Source organism: Cervus elaphus, chromosome 21, assembly GCF_910594005.1.
Source record: "Cervus elaphus chromosome 21, mCerEla1.1, whole genome shotgun sequence".
NCBI classification, from domain to species: Eukaryota; Metazoa; Chordata; class Mammalia; order Artiodactyla; family Cervidae; genus Cervus; species Cervus elaphus.
This window is the reverse complement of record NC_057835.1, coordinates 77,863,388-77,883,127: the sequence shown is the minus strand read 5'-3', so window position 1 is coordinate 77,883,127 and position 19,740 is coordinate 77,863,388. Positions and strand designations below refer to the sequence as shown.

The following is a 19,740-nucleotide window of genomic DNA, read 5'->3' as shown; positions in this document are numbered from 1 at the left end:
GTTGGGAAGATCCCCTGGAGGAGGGCATGGCAACCCACTCCAGTATTTCTTGCCTGGAGAATCCCAAGGACAGAGGAGCCTGGCAGGTTATTGTCCATAGGGTCACAAAGAGTCAGACACGACTGAAGTAACTTAGCACACATTCACACATTTTTTGAGTGGTTATTTTATGCCAGGCACTATTCTGCATGCTTTACTTCCATCTTTTGTTTAATTCTCATGATAGCCCTTTGAGTTAGATACTTTTACTCCCATATTATAAATGAGAAAATTGAGGCAGTGAGAGGCTACGTAACTTTTCTGAGTTCACATAACAAATATATTGGTGTATTTTTTAGGCACTTGTTGAGGAACTAGATGAAGAGAGAGAGAAGAGATGGAAAGCTGAACAAACTGAAAAGAAGCTTATGGATTATATTGATGAACTGCATAAACATGCAGATGAAAAAAAAGATATTCATAGCCAGGCTCTTCTTGCTACAGACAGGTAAGGGAAAAGTCTGTACACCTAAGGTTATCTCGTAGGACAAAAAAGTGTTGAACTTGAAACTGGAAATGCCTTCAACTAGCTGCAGTATGATCGAAAACTGCATGTGGTTTTAGTTTGAATTGAGCTAGTTTTGTTTAAAGACTTCGGGCTTTATGAGCTTTTTATATAAACAAAGGATTCAGGATATTAATTTGAGCCCTCAAGGTGGGAGATGTCAGATAGATAAAGTATTACAAGTGAAAAACAGGAAAAGCATAGAGCAGGGATTGGCAGACTTGTTCTGTAAGTGACAGGTCTTGGCATACTTTTTCTGTAGATTTTCTGGGTCATGATCAGTCTCTGTCTGCTATTCTCCACAGTGGACTTTGGTTTCAGATAACCCACGTTTCTTAATTCTAATGTTTTTATTCAGTCTTATTTCATTTCCCATTTTATCCTTCTTTTTCTATATTGTATTAGGTAATACAGGAATGTCTTATTCTAATATGTGAGAATACCACACAGTTTTTCTGAAATGACAATAACTTTTTTCTTCGGTTTCCTGTAGGCAATTATTTCTAAAGTTATGCTTTTTCTCAAAAGGTTAAAGATTTTGTCCATGGAGTTCCTTTTGATTTTTATCTCTTCTTACCCTTGAACAAGCACCGGATTTCTAGACTTGGTATTTGCCAACAAATAGACATTAGGAAGTTGCTCTTGGTTCCATTTCCTACCTACGGATACAGTAGATAATTCCTTTTCTACAGTCTTCATTGATTAGTAAGTTTGTGTACATGGGCCCCAGCCCAATTCCCAGATTCTGTTTATACATATAACTAGTAAAGTTTTGTGGTCCTGATGTGGTATTTTCTAGCAGATTCTCTCATTCTTTGTACCTGTGGAATATAAGGAAAATTTCAATACGCACCATGTGTTCTATGAAAACCTCTGTAATTAGGCAAACTATGATTCTTTATGCTATTACTAGACAATCCACCACTTACCCATCAATTTCTTACCTTATATGTTTTGGAAGTTGCTATTCCTGATAGAATAAGATGCTGGACAAATGTAACAACAGAATGGGTGAGTAACAGTCCTATAACCACTTAGAAGAAACAGCACTTTTATTTGCAGGAGGTGCATAGGTAGCCAGCAGTTTAATGATAGATATATACAGACTGTGTGACTTGATGAGTCACAATCAGACAATGAAAGAGAGGGATTTATCTTCCTTTTTCATTTAGTTTCCTTTGCTTAGTACTGAAATTCCTCCCAGATTTTGGCATTGTGTTTCTCTTGTTTAGAGTCATTTGTAGGTGCAGCTTTGTTTTACTCCGCTTTGTAAGTATTATCTGGTGGAATATTAAAGGAAGCTGTGTCTGGGATTTCGAGCCAGGTCCTATTTTAATTGGAAAGTTTTGGACATGCCTCATCTTTATCCTCCTTCAACCTCTCTGTTGTTGTGTCATGTTTCCGATGTTACATATTCATCGTTTTCTTGCAAACTTAGCTTCAGTTTGTACTGATTCATCTATCCCCCAAAATGGGTTTTGGAGATTAGACCCTCACCAGTCTTCCTATTCCCTTATGTGACTTGGTAGGGACTCTGTATTCCTCATACCTATACAGGGTCTGACATCTAGGTACCAATCTATGAGTACAATATTATCTCAAAAGCTGAATCTTCTCTATTGTTTTGAGTCCCTAAGTTTTATCTGACTCTTTGTGACCCCATGGACTATAGCCCATCAGGCTTCTATATCCATGAGATTTCCCATGCAAGCATACTGGAGTGGGTTGCGATTTCCTTCTCCAGGGAATCTTCCCAACCCAAGGATCAAATTCACGTCTCCTGCATTGGCAGGAGGGTTCTTCACCACTGAGCCACCTGAGAAGCCAAATCTTTGATCTCTACTGTGCTTTTAATGGCAAGCCACTTCAGTATTCTTGCCTTGAGAACCCCATGAACAGTAGGAAAAGGCAAAAAGATAGCACACTGAAAGATGAACTCCCCAGGTCGGTAGGTGCCCAATATGCTGCTGGAGATCAGTGGAGAAATAACTCCAGAAAGAATGAAGGGATGGAGCCAAAGTGAAAACAGTGCCCAGTTGTGGATGTGACTGGTGATAGAACTTAAGTCCAGTGCTGTAAAGAGCAATATTGCATAGGAACCTGGAATGTTAGGTCCATGAATCAGGGCAAATTGGAAGTGGTCAAACAGGAGATGGCAAGAGTGAACATTGACATTTTAAGAATCAGTGAACTAAAATGGACTGGAATGGGCAAATTTATTCAAATGACCCTTATGTCTACTACTGTGGGCAAGAATCCCTTAGAAGAAATGTAGTAGCCCTCATAGTCAACAAAAGACTCTGAGATGCAGTATTAGGTGCAATCTCAAGAATGACAGAATGATCTCTGTTCATTTCCAAGGCAAACCATTCAATATCACAGTAACCCAAGTCTGCCCCAACCAGTAATACTAAAGAAGCTAAAGCTGAACGGTTTTATGAAGACCTATAAAACCTAGAACTAACATGCGAAGAAGATGTCCTTTTCATCGTAGGGGACTGGAATGCAAAAGTAGTAAGGCAAGAAACACCTGGAATAACATGCAAATTTGGCCTTGGAGTACAAAATGAAGCAGGGCAAAGGCTAACAAAGTTTTGCCAAGAGAACTCACTGGTCACAGCAAATACCCACGTCCAACAATGCAAGAGAAGACTCTACACGTAGACATCACCAGATGGTCAACACTGAAATCAGATTGATTATATTATTTGAAGCCAAAGATGGAGAAGCTCTATACAGTCAGCAAAATCAAGGCAGGGAGCTGACTGTGGCTCAGATCATGAACTCCTTATTGTCAAAATCAGGCTTAAATTGAAGAAAGTAGGGAAAATCACTAGACCATTTAGGTATGACCTAAATCAAATCTCTTATGATTTTACAGTGAAAGTGGCAAATAGATTCAAGGGATTAGATCTGATAGAGTGCCTGATGAACTATGGATGGAGGTTCATGACATTGTACAGGAGGCAGTGATCAAGTCCATCCCCAAGAAAAAGTAATGCAAAAAAGGAAAATGGTCATCTGAGAAGGTCTTACAAATAGCTGAAAAAGAAGAGAAGCTAAAAGAAAAGGAGGAAAGGAAAGAAATACCCATTTGAATGCAGAGTTCCAAAGAATAGCAAGGAGAGACAAGAAAGCCTTTCTCAGTTATCAATGCAAAAAAATATAGAGGAAAGCAATAGAATGGGAAAGATTAGAGATCTCTTCAAGAAAATTAAAGATACCAAGGGAACATTTCATGCAAAGATGGGGTCAGTAAAGGACAGAAATGGTATGGACCTAACTGAAGCAGAAGATATTAAGAAGACGTGGCAATAATACACAGAATAATTATACAAAAAAGATCTTCATGACCCAGATAACCACGATGGTGTGATCACTCACCTAGTGAGGTCAAGTGGGCCTTAGGAAGCATCACTATGAACACAGCTGGTGGAGGTGATGGAATTCCAGCTGAGCTATTTCAAATCCTAAAAGATGATGCTGTGAAAGTGCTGCACTTAATATCCCAGCGAATTTGGAAAACTCAGCAGTGGCCACAGGACTGGAAAAGGTCAGTTTTCATTTCAGTCCCTAAGAAAGGCAATGCCAAAGAATGCTCAAACTACCACACAGTTGCACGCATCTCACACGTTAGCAAAGTAATGCTCAAAATTTTCTAAGCCATGCTTCAACAGTATGTGACCCGCAAACTTCCAGATGTTCAAGCTGGATTTAGAAAAGGCAGAGGAACCACAGATCAAATTGCCAACCTCCATTGGATCATAGAAAAAGCAAGAGAATTCCAGAACACCATCTGCTTCTGTGTTACTGTATACACCAAAGCCTTTGACTTTGACTACAAAGCCTGTGACTGTGTAGATCACAACAAACTGTGGAAAATTCTTAAAGAGATCGGAATACCAGACCACCTGACCTGCCTCCTGAGAAATCTATATGCAGGTCAAGAAGCAACAGTTAGAACCAGACATGGAACAACAGATTAGTTCCAAATCAGGCAAGGAGTACGTCAAGGCCATATATTGTCACCCTGCTTATTTAACTTATATGCAGAGTACATCATGCATAATGCCGGGCTGGATAAAGCACAAGCCAGAATTAAGATTGCCAAGAGAAATATCAGTAATGTCCGATATGCAGATGACACCACCCTTATGGCAGAAATTGAAGAGGAACTAAAGAGCCTCTTGATGAAAGTGAAAGAGGAGAGTGAAGAAGTTGGCTTAAAACTCAACATTCAGAAAACTAAGATTATGGCATCTGGTCCCATCACTTCATGGCAGATAGGTGGGAAAACAATGGAAACAGTGAGAGACTTTATTTTATTGGGCTCCAAAATCACTGGAGATGGTGACTGCAGCCATGAAATTAAAAGACGCTTGCTTCTTGGAAGAAAAGCTATGACCAACCTAGACAGCGTATTAAAAAGCAGAGGCATTACTTTGCCAACAAAGGTCTGTCTAGTCAAATCTTTGGTTTTTCCGGTAGTCAAGTATGGATGTGAGAGTTGGACCATAAAGAAAGCTGCTGCTGCTGCTAAGTCGCTTCAGTCATGTCCGACTCTGTGCAACCCCAGAGATGGCAGCCCACCAGGCTCCCCTGTCCCTGGGATTGATTCTCCAGGCAAGAACACTGGAGTGGGTTGCCATTTCCTTCTCCAATGCATGAAGGTGAAAAGTGAAAGTGAAGTCGCTCAGTTGTGTCTGACTCTTCGCGACCCCATGGACTGCAGCCTACCAGGCTCCTCCATCCATGGGATTTTCCAGGCAAGAGCACTGGAGTGGTGTGCCACTGCCTTCTCCGAAAGAAAGCTGAGCGCAGAAGAATTGATGCTTTTGAACTGTGGTGTTGGAGAAGACTCTTGTGAGTCCTTTGGATTGCAAGATCCAGCCAATCAATCCTTAAGAAATTTAGGATTTCCAATGAATATTCATTGGAAGGACTGATGCTGCAGCTGAAACTCCATTACTTTGGCCACCTGATGTGAAGAACTGACTCATCTGAAATGGCCCTGATGCTGGGAAAGATTGAAGACAGAAGGAGAAGGGGACGACAGAGGATGATATGGTTGGATGGCATCACCAACTCGATGGACATGAGTTTGAGTAATGATGGTGATGGACAGGGAGGCCTAGCGTGCTACAGTCCATGGGTCGCAAAGAACTGGACATGACTGAGCAACTGAACTGACCTGATGCCTTTTAATACCTAATCTATAAACTCCCAAATCTCTTATCTATTATCCAGGCCTCCTTGATTAACAGATTGTACATCTAATCATCTACTAAAAATTCCTTGTCTACTTTGCTTTAAGTTCCTAAGATCAACATATCGTTAGGTCAACTTTTCCTGCTCCCTTATTTTATATTCCTTGTTCTAATAAATGACGTTATATATCATCAGCCACCAAAGCTAGGAATTTCAGAATCACTTTTTTTGCTTCCTTCCTTTCTCAGACTTCATTACCAGTAGGAATTGATACCCTCTTCATTCTACTTAAAAGGTGTTGAACCATCTTCTCTCTATCCCCAAACTGTTGCATTAGTTTAGGCCCTTATCTCCTGCTCAGAGGACTACTATAATTCTTTCGATTTGTAGCTTCTCTGCCCCTCCCACCATATATTTCACAGACTAAAGTCTGATATTCTGTCATATAACATACCAAACTGAAGTTGAAAGACCAGTTTGGAGACCACTCTCAAAAGCAAGAGGAGAGATATTAAGAAGGAAAATTGGAGCAGTGACTCTTGTGTAGGAGTTGATAGGTACAGGGATTTTTCTCAATTATGACTTGGAAATTACACATTGGAGTGGCTGCCTGGCTCAGAAACTCCTTCATGAGGCTCTGTCTTTGCTATTCATTGTCCCCTCCTCAGACACTCCTGTTCTGTCATGAACTGCCTCTCTACCTATAATATTGGTCAAGAGAGGAACCCCTGACCACAATGGGTAAAGGTAAACCTTCGCCATGGCCACAGTGACTGGTGCATGAAGCGGGCATATGAACCAAATTGGACTAACCGGGGCTTTCCCCAGAACTCAGTTCAAAGCTGAGCTAGAGAAAGGTAATCTCTTCTGTTTGGTTCTCACTGCTGTCAGAACATGAGTCTAGAGATGTTTGTAGCCTTCCCTGTCTCCCCTGAGTGCATTATAAAAAACCTACCATGGGAAGAATTCAGACCAGCCTGTAGGGACTCAGAGAGACCTTATGGTATTCATATCCTTGGTTTCAGTGGTCCCTCAGAATAGTGCCATCCCTGCCTGATGGCACTAAATTTGTTAGTTATATGTTTCACTAAATTCTCCTTTCTTCCTAAAACTGAGAATTTTCAGTCAAAAGACTCTGAGTAACACAGAGCCAGTATAGTACTAGGATGTGGTACTTAATGTCTGGGGAAGATGCAGGAAAGTCAGAGTTGACTTGCAGGCTTCTGTTCAGAATTGCTTCTCTTCTGTAGCTTTATAAATGAATGTGTGTCCTCTGCCAGATGTTAAGCTCCTTGCAGGCCAGGCTGTATCTCTATTATCTTACTTGCTTTTAAGCCCACATCTAGCACAATGCCTGAAACAAATAAGGTGTTTTTAAGTTTTGCTGTCAAGTAGAGTAAAGTTCACAAAAGATAAAGATTCATTAATTTATGTAAAATGTTTTCCCTTTGACACAATGCTAGTTTCAGGGATCAGGGGGATGGCATACTGTTTTTCAGCCATTTTCTAATCTAATGAGAATTTGGAAGATACTTCAAATCTTCCTCTCTGCTGTGTTCCTACTTACAAATCTTCCTCTTTACTTCCTCTCTTAGCTTAGTGTTTAGTACAATTTTCTTCTTTTTTATATGTATAGTATACTTAAAATGTGATTTATGCTTTAGGCTAAAAGAAATTATTTTTAAAGAGAGAAATTCCAAGCTGCAGCTGGAAATTATGGTTCACAGACTTCAAAATGAAATTAAAAAACTAACTATTGAATTAATTAAAGCAAGAGATCAACAGGATGACCACATTAGACACCTGAGAACGCTGGAGAAGGCGCTGGAGAAAATGGAGAGACAGAAAGGGCAGCAGCAAGCCGCACAGGTACGCTCTGCCATCTGCGCGCCCGTGGGCCCCACGCTCACGGCACCTCTCCCGAGACGCGCTCCATCCCCATGCACAGACAGAGATGTCAGGCTGGATGCAGAAAGTACACGTGCCAGTCGTTTAACCTGCGGAAGTATTTCTTGAATTGAGGCCGCCAGCATTCACAAAGCAGTTACAAGAGGAGTTGGTGGATATACTGCTAGTTGTCAGGCTTGTGTTTTATTAGAGCCAGTTTTTAAATGACTTCTTAGGGGTGCTTGAAGGCTTTCAATTTTTGTGTTTTCTGAATAGAATTTTTAAGGTTCATGGTGCAAGTAAGATTTCATGCTAATACGTTTGATGCGTCTGCATGCGTGCTGAGTTGCTTCAGTTGTGATCAGCTCTTTGTGATCCTATGGAGTGTAGTCCACCAGGCTCCACTGTCCATAGGATTCTGCAGGCAAGAATACTGGAGTGGGCGGCCTTGCCCTCCGCTACGGGATCTTCCTGAACCGGGGATCAAACCCACCTCTCTTACGTCTCCTGCATTAGCAGGTGGGTTCCTTACCACTAGCACCGTCTGGGAAACCCTTGATGCTTCTAAGACTTAACTTTATGTAACCACACCGTTATTTAGTTCATTTTGGAAATCAGCTTAGTCACTAGGTCCTGTTACTTAGAAGACACTTTTCTTTGGGGAACTGACATTAACAATAGAAGCAGAGGAGATTATCTAAATACTGTAATTGTGTGTATTTTACTCAGATGCGACTTATCCAAGAGGTGGAACTCAAAGCTGCCGCTGCTGATAGAGAAATAAACTTACTTAGGAGTTCTCTTCATCAGGAGAAGGAACAGGTGCAACAGCTTCATGAACTGCTTGCATTGAAAGAACAAGAACACAGGTCAGTGAAATACGCGTATATCAGGAAAATACGGACATTTAACAACAGGAAAAGTCACTTGGTTCTCTCTGCCCCTCCCCCCAGAACTAGACAGTGATTCAGCAATGGTGAAGTCGGACAGAATTAGCTGGTGAAAATGACGTGTTTATGTATACTTTAGAGTCAGTCTTATTGTAAGAACTTGTAACTTAGAAACAAATCAGTGACTTTGTTAAGGTTGAAGTATGAATTTACAGCAGTGAAGCTCATTTTGCGTTTCTCTAAGCCCAACCAAAAGTTGATCATTATAATATAGAGAAAACTGTTTTAATTGACTTCCAAGTAACTACTTGTTAAGTTATCAGTATGCTTTACTCCTTTAAAGCAGGATTCAGCAGACTTTTTCCTGTGGAGGTCCAGATAGAAAATATTTCAGGCTTTTCAGGTCATGCCTAACTATCTGTCGCCCAAAAGTAACCATAGACAGTGTGTAAACAAATGGACGTGCTGTGTTCCAATAAGTTTGTTTCCCCACAAGAAGGGCACCAGGCCAGATTTGGTCCAAGGGCTGGAGTTTTGCCCAGTAGACTGTATTTACTGTATATTAAAGACTCAAGCAACGTAGAAGATGCAGTGAAGCAGAACCTGACTCCTGTGAATGCACCCAAAGGATATTAGAAACCATAAAATGACTGTGAACTCTCTCAGTGAAGTTAAGACTTGCATATCCCTGTCACCACTGAATGAACAGTCAAATAAAACTCATATTCTTTCTGCATCTACCATCCTGTCCCCAGTTTTGTGTTTGAAAGTAAGGAGCTGATCTTTAACAATAGGGAATATAGAATATTTAGTACTTAAAGGCCTTTAAAGTTTTTCTTTCCATGTAAATAGCATCCTGTGATTTTTTGTTTTTCATTCCAGGAAAGACATTGAAACAAGGGAGTTTTTTAGTGAAGCTGAGTTCCAGGAAGCCTTAGCTAAAGAAATTGCTAAAGAAGAGAGAAAGCATGAGCAAGTTATAAAAGAATATCAAGACAAAATCGATGCATTAAATCAACAGTATATGGATTTAGAAAATGAATTCCGCATTGCTTTAACTGTTGAAGCCAGAAGATTTAAAGATGTAAGAACTGGCATCTAGCTTTTTATTGAAAACAATCAGCAAGTTATGATTTGATAAGAGGACTATGTTTTAGAATTCTAGCTGTATTTGCATGCTGTCTATAGGATCTAAAGCAGATTACTTAGGTTCTTAGAGCCTTATTTCTTCACATAAATAATAGCTAATCTTCAGTGCTCTTGCCAAAGCTAAGTGACATTATAAATGGTCAAGTAAAGAGAGCACTCGAATAGGAATGGGGAAACCTGCGTTCTCTGTTAATAATCTAGTGCTATAGAGCAGGGATTGGCAAACTAAAGTCTCTGGGCTATTTTTGGCCCGCTACCTGTTTCTGTAAGGTTTTATGAGAACAGAGCCATGCTCACTTGTTTACACAGTGTCTGGCTGCTTTTGTGTCAAAATAGCAGGGTCCAGACCTTAAAACATAAACATATATGGCCTGGCTGACCTGCGAAGCCAGTTATCTGTGCATTTCATTCTATTGCTAAAACTCAGATACTAAAAATGAAAAAAGTAAGCTGTTTCCAAAATCTGGTATTTTCTATATATTCGGAGAACTGCTATTTATAATGCAATTTTAAAATATAGGTTAAAGATGGTTTTGAAAATGTTGCAACTGAATTAGCAAAGAGCAAGCATGCTCTTGTTTGGGCTCAACGAAAAGAAAATGAGTCTTCCTCTTTAATTAAAGACCTAACCAGTATGGTGAAGGAACAAAAAACAAAACTTGCAGAAGTTTCTAAATTGAAACAGGAAACAGCAGCAAATTTACAGGTAAGACACTGTACTGTTATATTTCCTTTTTAACTTTTATGTCATTTTTTCAAGTGTATTTTGTGATAATTTTAGGAAGTATACAATTGTGAACTAGATAACACTAAGTATATTTTTATGTGTGTGAAGACTAATATAATTAGGAGATAAACCATGGCTGCTCAGGTTGTACTACTTATACTAAAATCGTATTTAAATAAGTGAATTAATTTTAAGAAGCATACTAAGTAAATAGATACCAGTTTTGCAGTGATACAGATGGTTGAAGTTTGGAAAATATCAAAGGAATTATTGATATTAATTTTGTGTTAGTAGACTTCTTTACATATTAATATACCTAACTATAATAATTTTTAATTACTTTATTTCTGTTGCCTCAGTTTTAAATATTAGTGATATTTTGCTCAAAAGGACTCACTTTATATAAGTGACCTTTAGACTGTTGATGTAAATCCTTGGTGAGAAATTTTGAGTAATAAATGTGTAGTTGTTCTTTTAAAATATTAAATAAAATTCAGAGTTTTTACAGGAATAGCCTCTTAAAATTTGACTTTTTATTTAATGACCTACATTTATTTTTAGTTAATAAAATTAAAACATTTTCTATGTAAAATTTAGGAACATTACTTTGTATTTGCTTACATAAGATTTTTTCTCACTATAAAATACAGAAAGAAAATTTAAAAGTACTTAAATATAATAATTACTTTGCATTCTTTTCAATGTTTTTTGGTGGTATACAGAATCAAATCAACACACTTGAAATTTTAATTGAAGATGACAAGCAGAAGAGTATTCAAATAGAACTTCTCAAGCAGGAAAAAATGCAGCTTATTTCCGAGCTAGCTGCCAAGGAATCGCTAATTTATGGTTTAAGAACAGAAAGAAAAGTATGGGGACATGAGTTGGCACTACAGGGTAAAATTCTCAAATTTTCAAAGGGAGAAAATAGCCCATTCTGCTCATCCTCCAAACCGGTGTATTAGAAAAGGGAGGGTTAACTCTTCCTAGACATCCCAGGAAAGAAGGTGATGCTTTATATGGAAGGGTAACTGGTCATTGGTCAGTCAGATAGTAATGAAATTATACTAAGGAATTGAGAAGGAGTTTATTACACCCATTTTATAGTGATAGCTCAGATGTTTTGCTGTCTCTGGTTTTCTTCCCAGTATAATTTGGTTATGTTTCTGAACAGGTATACCTTTATGATGCTACAGCTGAATAAGTTATTGAAAACAGTTCTTTCTTATCTAGTGATTTTAAATTGTTTGTACATAGGCAGCATTCATTTTTTTGCTAACAAGATAAATGTTGCTAACATTTATCTTGTTACATATGGAGAAATGTGAAATCAGTCATGAATAAAAACCATTTTAGGTTCAGGTAAACTTACCCTTAGTCTCATTCCCTTTCCAGTCACCATAAAGCAAGAGATATACACTGTTTTAAGGCATAAACAGTTGTAAAACAGAGACTTTACAAATTATGAATAGTAGATGTTGGCCTAAATGGAACATTGCTTATTTGACCATTCCATGTAGGAATCTGTAATATGATTACAAATTAATTTTGTTTGTATGGACAGCATAACATGACCCATTAAATATTTTGTGTCTCAGTTACTTGTTCACAAAAGTAACTGCTTACATGGTTACTGTGGTTTTAGGTTCTCAAATACCCACAGTTTTTAAAAGGCCTGTTTCTTCTCTTTCCACTTCATATTATGCTGTTACATATTTTGTTTCTTTATTCAGCTTCTTTCATTTATTATATCATACACTGTAAAATTAGATGCTTGTTAAAAATAAATCTCTAAGGTCTTCTTAAGTTTTTTACTGTGATGTCTGTTTCTTAGGATCTTGTCTAGTCCAAAATCATGGGAGAGTAGAGGCTCAGCTTGAAAGTTTGTGTAGGGAGAATGAATGTCTGCGAAAAGCAAGTGAGCGTGACAGTGACACAATCAGAATCAAATGTAAAATCATAGACGACCAAACTGAAACCATTGGAAAATTAAAAGAAGTAAGTTTGACATTTTATTTTAGGAAGAGCTCATAGGCGAAGTTTGAAAATCTGTGGATCAAAGTACCTAATAAATATTTGTCTCTGTGAATCCCTACTGTTGTGGAGTTTAAGCCATACTATCGTGTTTTTTTAATAATGTTTGCCACTTTGCTTTTAAAAGTTATATATAACATTTATTAACTTGAAATTACTTTTACCTCAAAATTTTATGGAGGGTGTTACGATGGCCCTTCAGAGTAATTGAAACTAGCGTCCATAATGGGTGGTCGTTGCTCTTCAGTTGCTGAGTCACGTCCAGCTCTTGGCGACCCCGTGTTCCGCTGCACACCAGGCTTCCCTGGCCTCGGTGGCCGGTAGAGTTCTGCACACTCAGCCAGGACCAGCAGTGGGACGTCAGGGCGCCAGGCGTGCTGTCTGGCCACGGGGGGCGGGCGGCTGCAGGGCCTGACACGGCAAACCACCTCAGTGTGCTTGCCTTCAGAGCCCCATGAAGGGTTAGGAATGAAAAAAGGCCGCATTTTTATTTAACCTTTGTGTTGTTTAGTATCTTCCAGTATTGCTAAATCAGTTCTCAGAATTCTCTGTGACAAAAGCTTGTTGTTCAGTCACCCAGTCGTGTCCCGCTCTTTGCAACCCCATGGACTTCATGCCATGAATAGAATGTAAAAGATCCCTGCTTATTTCCAAGAGACACTGTTTTTACCCTCTTCTTTAATATGGCCTGTTTTAGAGAAAACTAACAGGATCTCTTGTTTCAAAGTATATTAGTGAAAATTCCCAGAGAAATATTCTGACAGTTAGCGTGAACTCCAAAATTTGAATGAAATTTGAACTCCAAAATTTTCTTCTGAAGATTATCTTCAAGGTGTAAAAAAAATAGCCCAAGAAAAGAGATTTTAAGAAACTTCTAAATGGGATTATCACCCACAAAGTTAGGAACTCATTGTCTCTCTTATTTTTTTTTTTTTTAAGGAACTCATTCTTTAATTATAACTACCTAAGATTTGATTTTTTTTTCCCCTTAGTCATTTTTAAGAAACAGAACTTCATCAAGTACAGAAAAGAAAGAAACATTACCACCATGTTGTTATATCCATAATTAGACTATGAATGCTTGAACTGTGATTTTTGAACTGTGTTTAGGTAATATAATTACCCTAAACAGTTATATTGTTTTTTTGCTTTTGGATGAAACCAAAACTTACATTATATCTGTCACACATGCCAAGCTACACTGAAAATTATTCAAAATTGTTAAGCAATAAGCATTTTTTCTATACTCAGTATAACGCTGTGTTTGACATAACTACTTCTGCAGTAAGACTGCTGCTTATCAGTCTCTGAACAGAGTTTTGGGAGAAAATGACTAGTAATGAATAACACAGTGGTGCCAAAAAGGAAATGACTTTTAGTTTCTAGACTTTTGGTTTAAAAAAAAAAAAGTTTTCAGGTTTTCAACTCATCATTTTTCTTTTTTTTCCACAATTTAGTACATTTACTTTAAAGAGCATTGTGTCAACCTCAAAGATAGGAGCATTAATGATGCATCCCAGCTCATCACAGAACATACAGAGATAACTAGGTATAATTTCTTATAGCAATAAATTCACCATGTGCTCAGTTGCTCAGTCATGTCTGACTTTTTGCAACCCCATGCACTGTAGCCCACTAGGCTCCTCTGTCCATGGGATTCTCTAGGCAAGAATACTGGAGTGGGTTGCCATTTCCTCTTCCAGGGATCTTCCCAACCCAGGGATCAAACCTGTGTCTTCTGCATTGGCAGGAGGATTCTTTACCACTGAGCCACCAGGGAAGCCCAAATATTACACCATAGCTAATAACTTAAAGGGATAATGACCTAATCTGTAGAATTTGGAGTTTGATATTTTCAATTAAGTAGATTTTAAAACAGGATTTTTGAGGTTTGGTTTCCTCATATGTATTATTTTGATACTTTTAAGTATGGGTCACAAGATTCTCTGATGCTACAATGTTACTTTTATTAACAGGGTTATTTCATAAGAATCTTTGGTAGCTTTTATGAATTCCTAATAATATATTAAGACTGCTGTCCCCTAAGTACTTAAGTATGAGAGTTGTGGGGAGAAAATAAATTATGGAAATGTTGGTCAAGACTACCTGATATCGTTGCTTAGAATTTTTAGATGTATAACACACTGAGGAATTGAACCACATTTTCTGAAATACTGATGAATTCATTCCTAAATTAGCCTCATTCAGTATTTGTTTGTTTGCCTCCATCATCTTCCCAAAAGGAAAAAAAGGCAAGGTGGAGCAGGGGAAACAGGATGAAAGCAGGAACTGCTAATTTCATTTTTTCTCACTTGTGGAGACTGTTACCGCTAGTTGATGTTACAGGGTTCCATCCATCCAGCCATGCCCCTCTAAAGCAGATACGGTCGTTGGCATAAATAAGTCAGATGAGGCCCAATGCCTGCAAACATTTAACAGCGCCAAAGGTAGTTTTGATCTTTCATTAATCCTGGTTTGTCATATGCAGATAGAGGATACAGTCGGCCTCACAGGACAGAGATACAATGAAAGGAGGTTTGGGGGAAGGTAGAGCCTATTTTCATGTGACATTTCAATAGTGATGAAGTCATACTTTAAAGTATTTGTTCACTCTAATGCAGAAGACACTTGTTTAGCAGAGTACAAATAGTATTTTATGTCATACATGCATCATGAATATCAATCTTTGCTATATTCCGCGTTAAATAAAATTGCCATTGTACTCTTTTTCTTCCCCTGTACTCCCTTTGTGTGGTTGGCTGTAACCTAATGAAATAAAAAGTGTGGATAGTGTATCATTCTTAATGGCATTTAAAACAAAGTGGTGGCACTATTCCATATTGATATCTGTAGTTTTTATAATAATTTTAAACCATGTTGAATTTGGAAATAAGACATTTAAGATTAAGAAAAATATTTTTTTAATGATGATTTATTTTCTGTAAAAATGAAGTATTTACAGGAAAGAGAGGAACAAATCAAAATATTACATGAAAAAATCACTGAAATACAAAAATGTACTCAAGAACAACTTGAAGAAAAATCTTCACAACTGGATGAAATAGTTGAGAAACTAGAAAGACACAATGAAAGAAAAGAAAAACTAAAACAGCAGTTGAAAGTAAAGGAATTAGAACTTGATGAAATCAGAAAAGCTTACAGGTATTATATAGTATTTCCTATTGAGAAATAACATGTGGCTTAATAATTTCATGTAACCATTTTTTAAAATTATTTCTTTTCATATTAGTACACTTAATCAGAAGTGGCATGATAAAGGAGAACTTCTATGTCATCTTGAAATGCAAGTAAAAGAAGTGAAAGAAAACTTTGAAAACAAAGAAAGAAAACTTAAAGCGGAAAGAGACAAAAGTATCGAACTACAAAAGTAAGCATTGAGTCCTTAAGTATGTGGGATATCTTTAAAGAAAACTGAATTGGGATGGGTAGGTGTGAGGAGGGTAAAAACATTTTGGACATAGTTATTTGCCAAGTACTTAGTTTCCATTCCATCTATAAAATGAAGACTATAATAGTTCCTCCCTTAATATTTGATGAAAGTTTAAACTTTGTATATATGAGTATTTATGCATGAATATGATTTGTATGGGCTATTTAGCATTTAAATAGTGCCTGATGCATAGTAATTGCTATATAAATATTTAGTTTTTATTACTAGAATTATTGTTTTCAAATTCTGTTTGAATGGAAACAGCTAATATTTTTGGCTGTTGTATGTGGAGTTGTGTGTGGAGTTTTGGCTTCCCTGGTGGTTCAGCACTAAAGAATATGAGTTCAGTCCCTGGGTTGGGAAGATCCCCTGGAGAAGGAAATAACAACCCACTCCAATAGTCTTGGCTGGAGAATCGCATGGACAGAGGAGCCTGGCAGTCCATGTGGTTGCAAAGAGTTGGACACAACTTAGCAACTAAACAACAACATGTGAAGTTTAGAGGAAAACAATCACTGACTACCAGGGACAGAGAGCTCCTGAAGAATCTAAAACAGATGTTGGTAGCAGTTAGCCTGCACCAGCTGAGGATGAGAGCTGATTTTAAGTAAGGGGAAGAAAATCTATACGCATATGCCATTGTTGTATGGATTTTATAAAATACTGTAGAGGAAATGAGGGTTTTAGCTTATAAACGATATGACTAGACTTGCTAAAATAATTTAAAGTTAACTCACCTAGAAAATAGGTAGCATGGTTTAGTGACCAGTTCTCATGTCAAAATATAGAATGGTGTAGATAATGTGGCATGTAGGTAGCCCCAAAATTTCATATAGAGGAAGGTTCCCCATTATATCAAATCTAATAGAACCTCGAAATTTGATTTTTCATATTTTAACCCAATGTAACTGAAAAGGTGAAAGGTGTTATTATACACCCCAGAAGTTTTCATTGATAATACAGTCAGTTGTCTGCTAATGGCCCCTGTTATACTTTGCTTTACAACCAAACATGAATGCGACGAAGCATCGACTTAGAGCCTGTTTTCTTTCCTGCTGGCCACAGCTTTGCAGCGTGAAGTCCTTTTGATCCTAAAAGACACAATCACTTCATATAACTAGAAGTTCCTAAACTTAATAAAAACCATAAAGCCTGACAAGTTTTAGAATCTCTTATATTGTTTATTGTGGTTTTAAGAGCAAAACAATAAAAAGGCCTGGTTTTTACCTTAATGCTATTATGACTAAAATTGATAGGTATGATTTTTAATTTAATGGAATTTTAATAAAATAAGTAAATCATGGTTCATAAGAAAGATTGTATTTGCATAGCTTTTTATAATATATAAATTGATTTTTTTCTTATATCTTACTTTGAACCCAGCAGTAATGCTGTGAGGTTAGCCAAACAGGCAGGATTATTGTGTTATAGTTGACAGACTTTAAATCCAGAGGTTGTGAACTTGCCCTTGGTCACATAGCTACCAAATGTTGCAACAGGAATAAAAGAAAGGCTTTTGATTCATGATCCTAATAATGCTGAAAGTTCAGTCTCCCTGCACCTGTGCCCAACGAAGTGTCAGAGTTTTGGGTGACGTAGAAAAGGATCGCGTTGTTGCTTTGCCCGGCAAAGGGGGACGCAGCAGGCTTGTGCCTCAAAACCTGTGTCCCAGTGCGGGAGGATTTGCTGAGTTTTATAGCAGTGGTTCCAGAGAAGGCAATGGCACCCCACTGCAGTACCCTTGCCTGGAAAAGCCCATGGACGGAGGAGCCTGGTGGGGCTGCAGTCCATGGGGTCGCTAAGAGTTGGACACGACTGAGCGACTTCACTCTCACTTTTCACTTTCATGCATTGGAGAAGGAAATGGCAACCCACTCCAGTGTTCTTGCCTGGAGAATCCCAAGGATGGCAGAGCCTGGTGGGCTGCCGTCCCTGGGGTCGCACAGAGTCGGACACGACTGATGCGACTTAGCAGCAGCAGCAGCATAGCAGAGGTTCAGGGGTGGAGTTGCTGTTAAAGAGTAGGGTCTGTGCAGGGCCTGTACTCCTTTGATCAGGCCTAAGGTGGTCTTCTCCCTAATCTTTGCATCCCCTCCCTTCCCTGATAAGCGACTGTTCATATCTACCCGTTGAAACTCAGGGAAAGTCTTGGAGGCTGAAGTCTATTCCCTGCAAACAGGAAATGGGGGACACAGAAAGGCTTCCGCACCCAGGAGCACAGTTTCGGTCCTAATGTTCAGTCCACTATTGCAGTGGGCTATGCCAAAATCAGGAAGCTTGTTCATTATGAGCTTAACATTTTTAATAAAATTATTCATACTTAATATTAAGAAATGGGTATTTTGCCTGTAAGAAACATTTAGCAGTGAAATTTTGTAAATACTGTTTATAATATGTTTATTAACATAGGGTTTTATCTGATAAGCATAAACATAGGAAAATCAGACATATGATTATAAACTTGAACCTGCATTGTAAATTATTATCATACTGCTAATACATGGAGAAAAAAAAATTGATAGTAGCATCTGTGAAGATGCTTATAAAGCATATCCTTAGACTCACAATAAGTGAGAACCATGTATCCTAACTTTCAGAGGATAATGTAACAAACTTCCACTTAGGTTACCCTACTCTAAACTGGTACTAACAGATTCTGTTGGATGATGAACTACTTATAACTTTAGTTACCCAAGGTAGTCTTTTGCTATTCAATGGAGTTATGCTTCCATTAAAATATGAATGAGTGCTTCCATGTAAAAAACAAAAAATCCTAATTTTTATACATCCAGGTAGATATGTGGTTTTGTTTTGTTTTTAAGGGATGCAATGGAAAAGCTTCATAGTATGGATGATGCCTTTAAGAAACAAGTTGATGCAATTGTTGAAGCTCATCAAAATGAAATAATACAACTGGCAAATGAAAAACAGAAATGTATTGATTCTGCAAATTTAAAGGTACCGTAAGTAAAATTCACTTTGATAATCAGTATTAAATTGTTATAGCTAAGTAAATTGTATCTTCAACAGTGATAAGAAGAAAAGGCAGCATGATTGAATGACCAGAATAGTATGAAGAATGTTACTAATACAATCATGAAGCCAGACCAACATGTTGGTAATACTTAGATTAGTTGTAAAATAGAATTTTAATGAAACCAAGATTATAAATTTGATCCTGATACACACCTGCTCCATGAGCTCTGGATAAAAATTCATATATCCCTCACCAATTTCAGCTGGAAGCCCTTTTGGTTACACATAGGCAAGGTGAGAAAGTGAATGTATTACAATCCGTTACTGCCTTGGACAAGTTCTCAAGGATTGTTTTATTATGAATTAGGGTTCAACCTGTCAAGTTTCTTGTTGACAAATGAATGGGTTTAGGATGATACTAAATGACAGGGAAAGATCAGAATTAACTTATGAGGCTTTTTAATAATACTTATGTATGAGCTTTCCCCTCAGACTTTGATTCACCAAGACTAGGTTCAAACCTAGATATTTTTAAAACTCAGCAGGTGATTCTCGTGTGACTCCACTGTTAAGGTCCACTAAATGAGACAGTTATGAACTTTCATTTTCCCCTGATTTTGAAGTGTTAATAAGAAACACATATCCTTAAGACTGGAAATTCAGAAATCAGCAACTAGGAAAGGAAAAGAGTTAATAGAAAAGGAAAGGAATACTTCATATTTTATAATCAAGGTTGTGTAGTTAAATGACATTAAAGGAGTCTGTATAACCAGAAAGCGGGAATTACGTCTTTGAAAATAATCACAATTAATAAAGAAATACAGTTTGTTCACAATTTAGTTCTTTATTTCAGTTCAGTGGTTGTTTCACATAT

At 37.8% G+C, this 19,740-nt stretch overlaps 1 protein-coding gene across 4 annotated transcripts in view; it reads left to right on the top strand.

The window, feature by feature from the left end:
• The window catches only part of LRRCC1 (leucine rich repeat and coiled-coil centrosomal protein 1), a 39,181-nt gene that overhangs the window by 18,138 nt on the left and 1,303 nt on the right, over window positions 1–19,740 (top strand). For all 4 annotated transcript variants that reach the window (XM_043879525.1, XM_043879526.1, XM_043879527.1 and 1 more), the window contains 10 exons: window positions 339–487; window positions 7,417–7,621; window positions 8,369–8,508; window positions 9,412–9,613; window positions 10,199–10,384; window positions 11,128–11,302; window positions 12,240–12,403; window positions 15,393–15,601; window positions 15,690–15,827; window positions 18,713–18,848. In XM_043879525.1, the coding sequence (XP_043735460.1) occupies window positions 339–487; window positions 7,417–7,621; window positions 8,369–8,508; window positions 9,412–9,613; window positions 10,199–10,384; window positions 11,128–11,302; window positions 12,240–12,403; window positions 15,393–15,601; window positions 15,690–15,827; window positions 18,713–18,848 (1,704 nt within the window). The remainder of the gene's footprint in view (window positions 1–338; window positions 488–7,416; window positions 7,622–8,368; window positions 8,509–9,411; window positions 9,614–10,198; window positions 10,385–11,127; window positions 11,303–12,239; window positions 12,404–15,392; window positions 15,602–15,689; window positions 15,828–18,712; window positions 18,849–19,740) is intronic.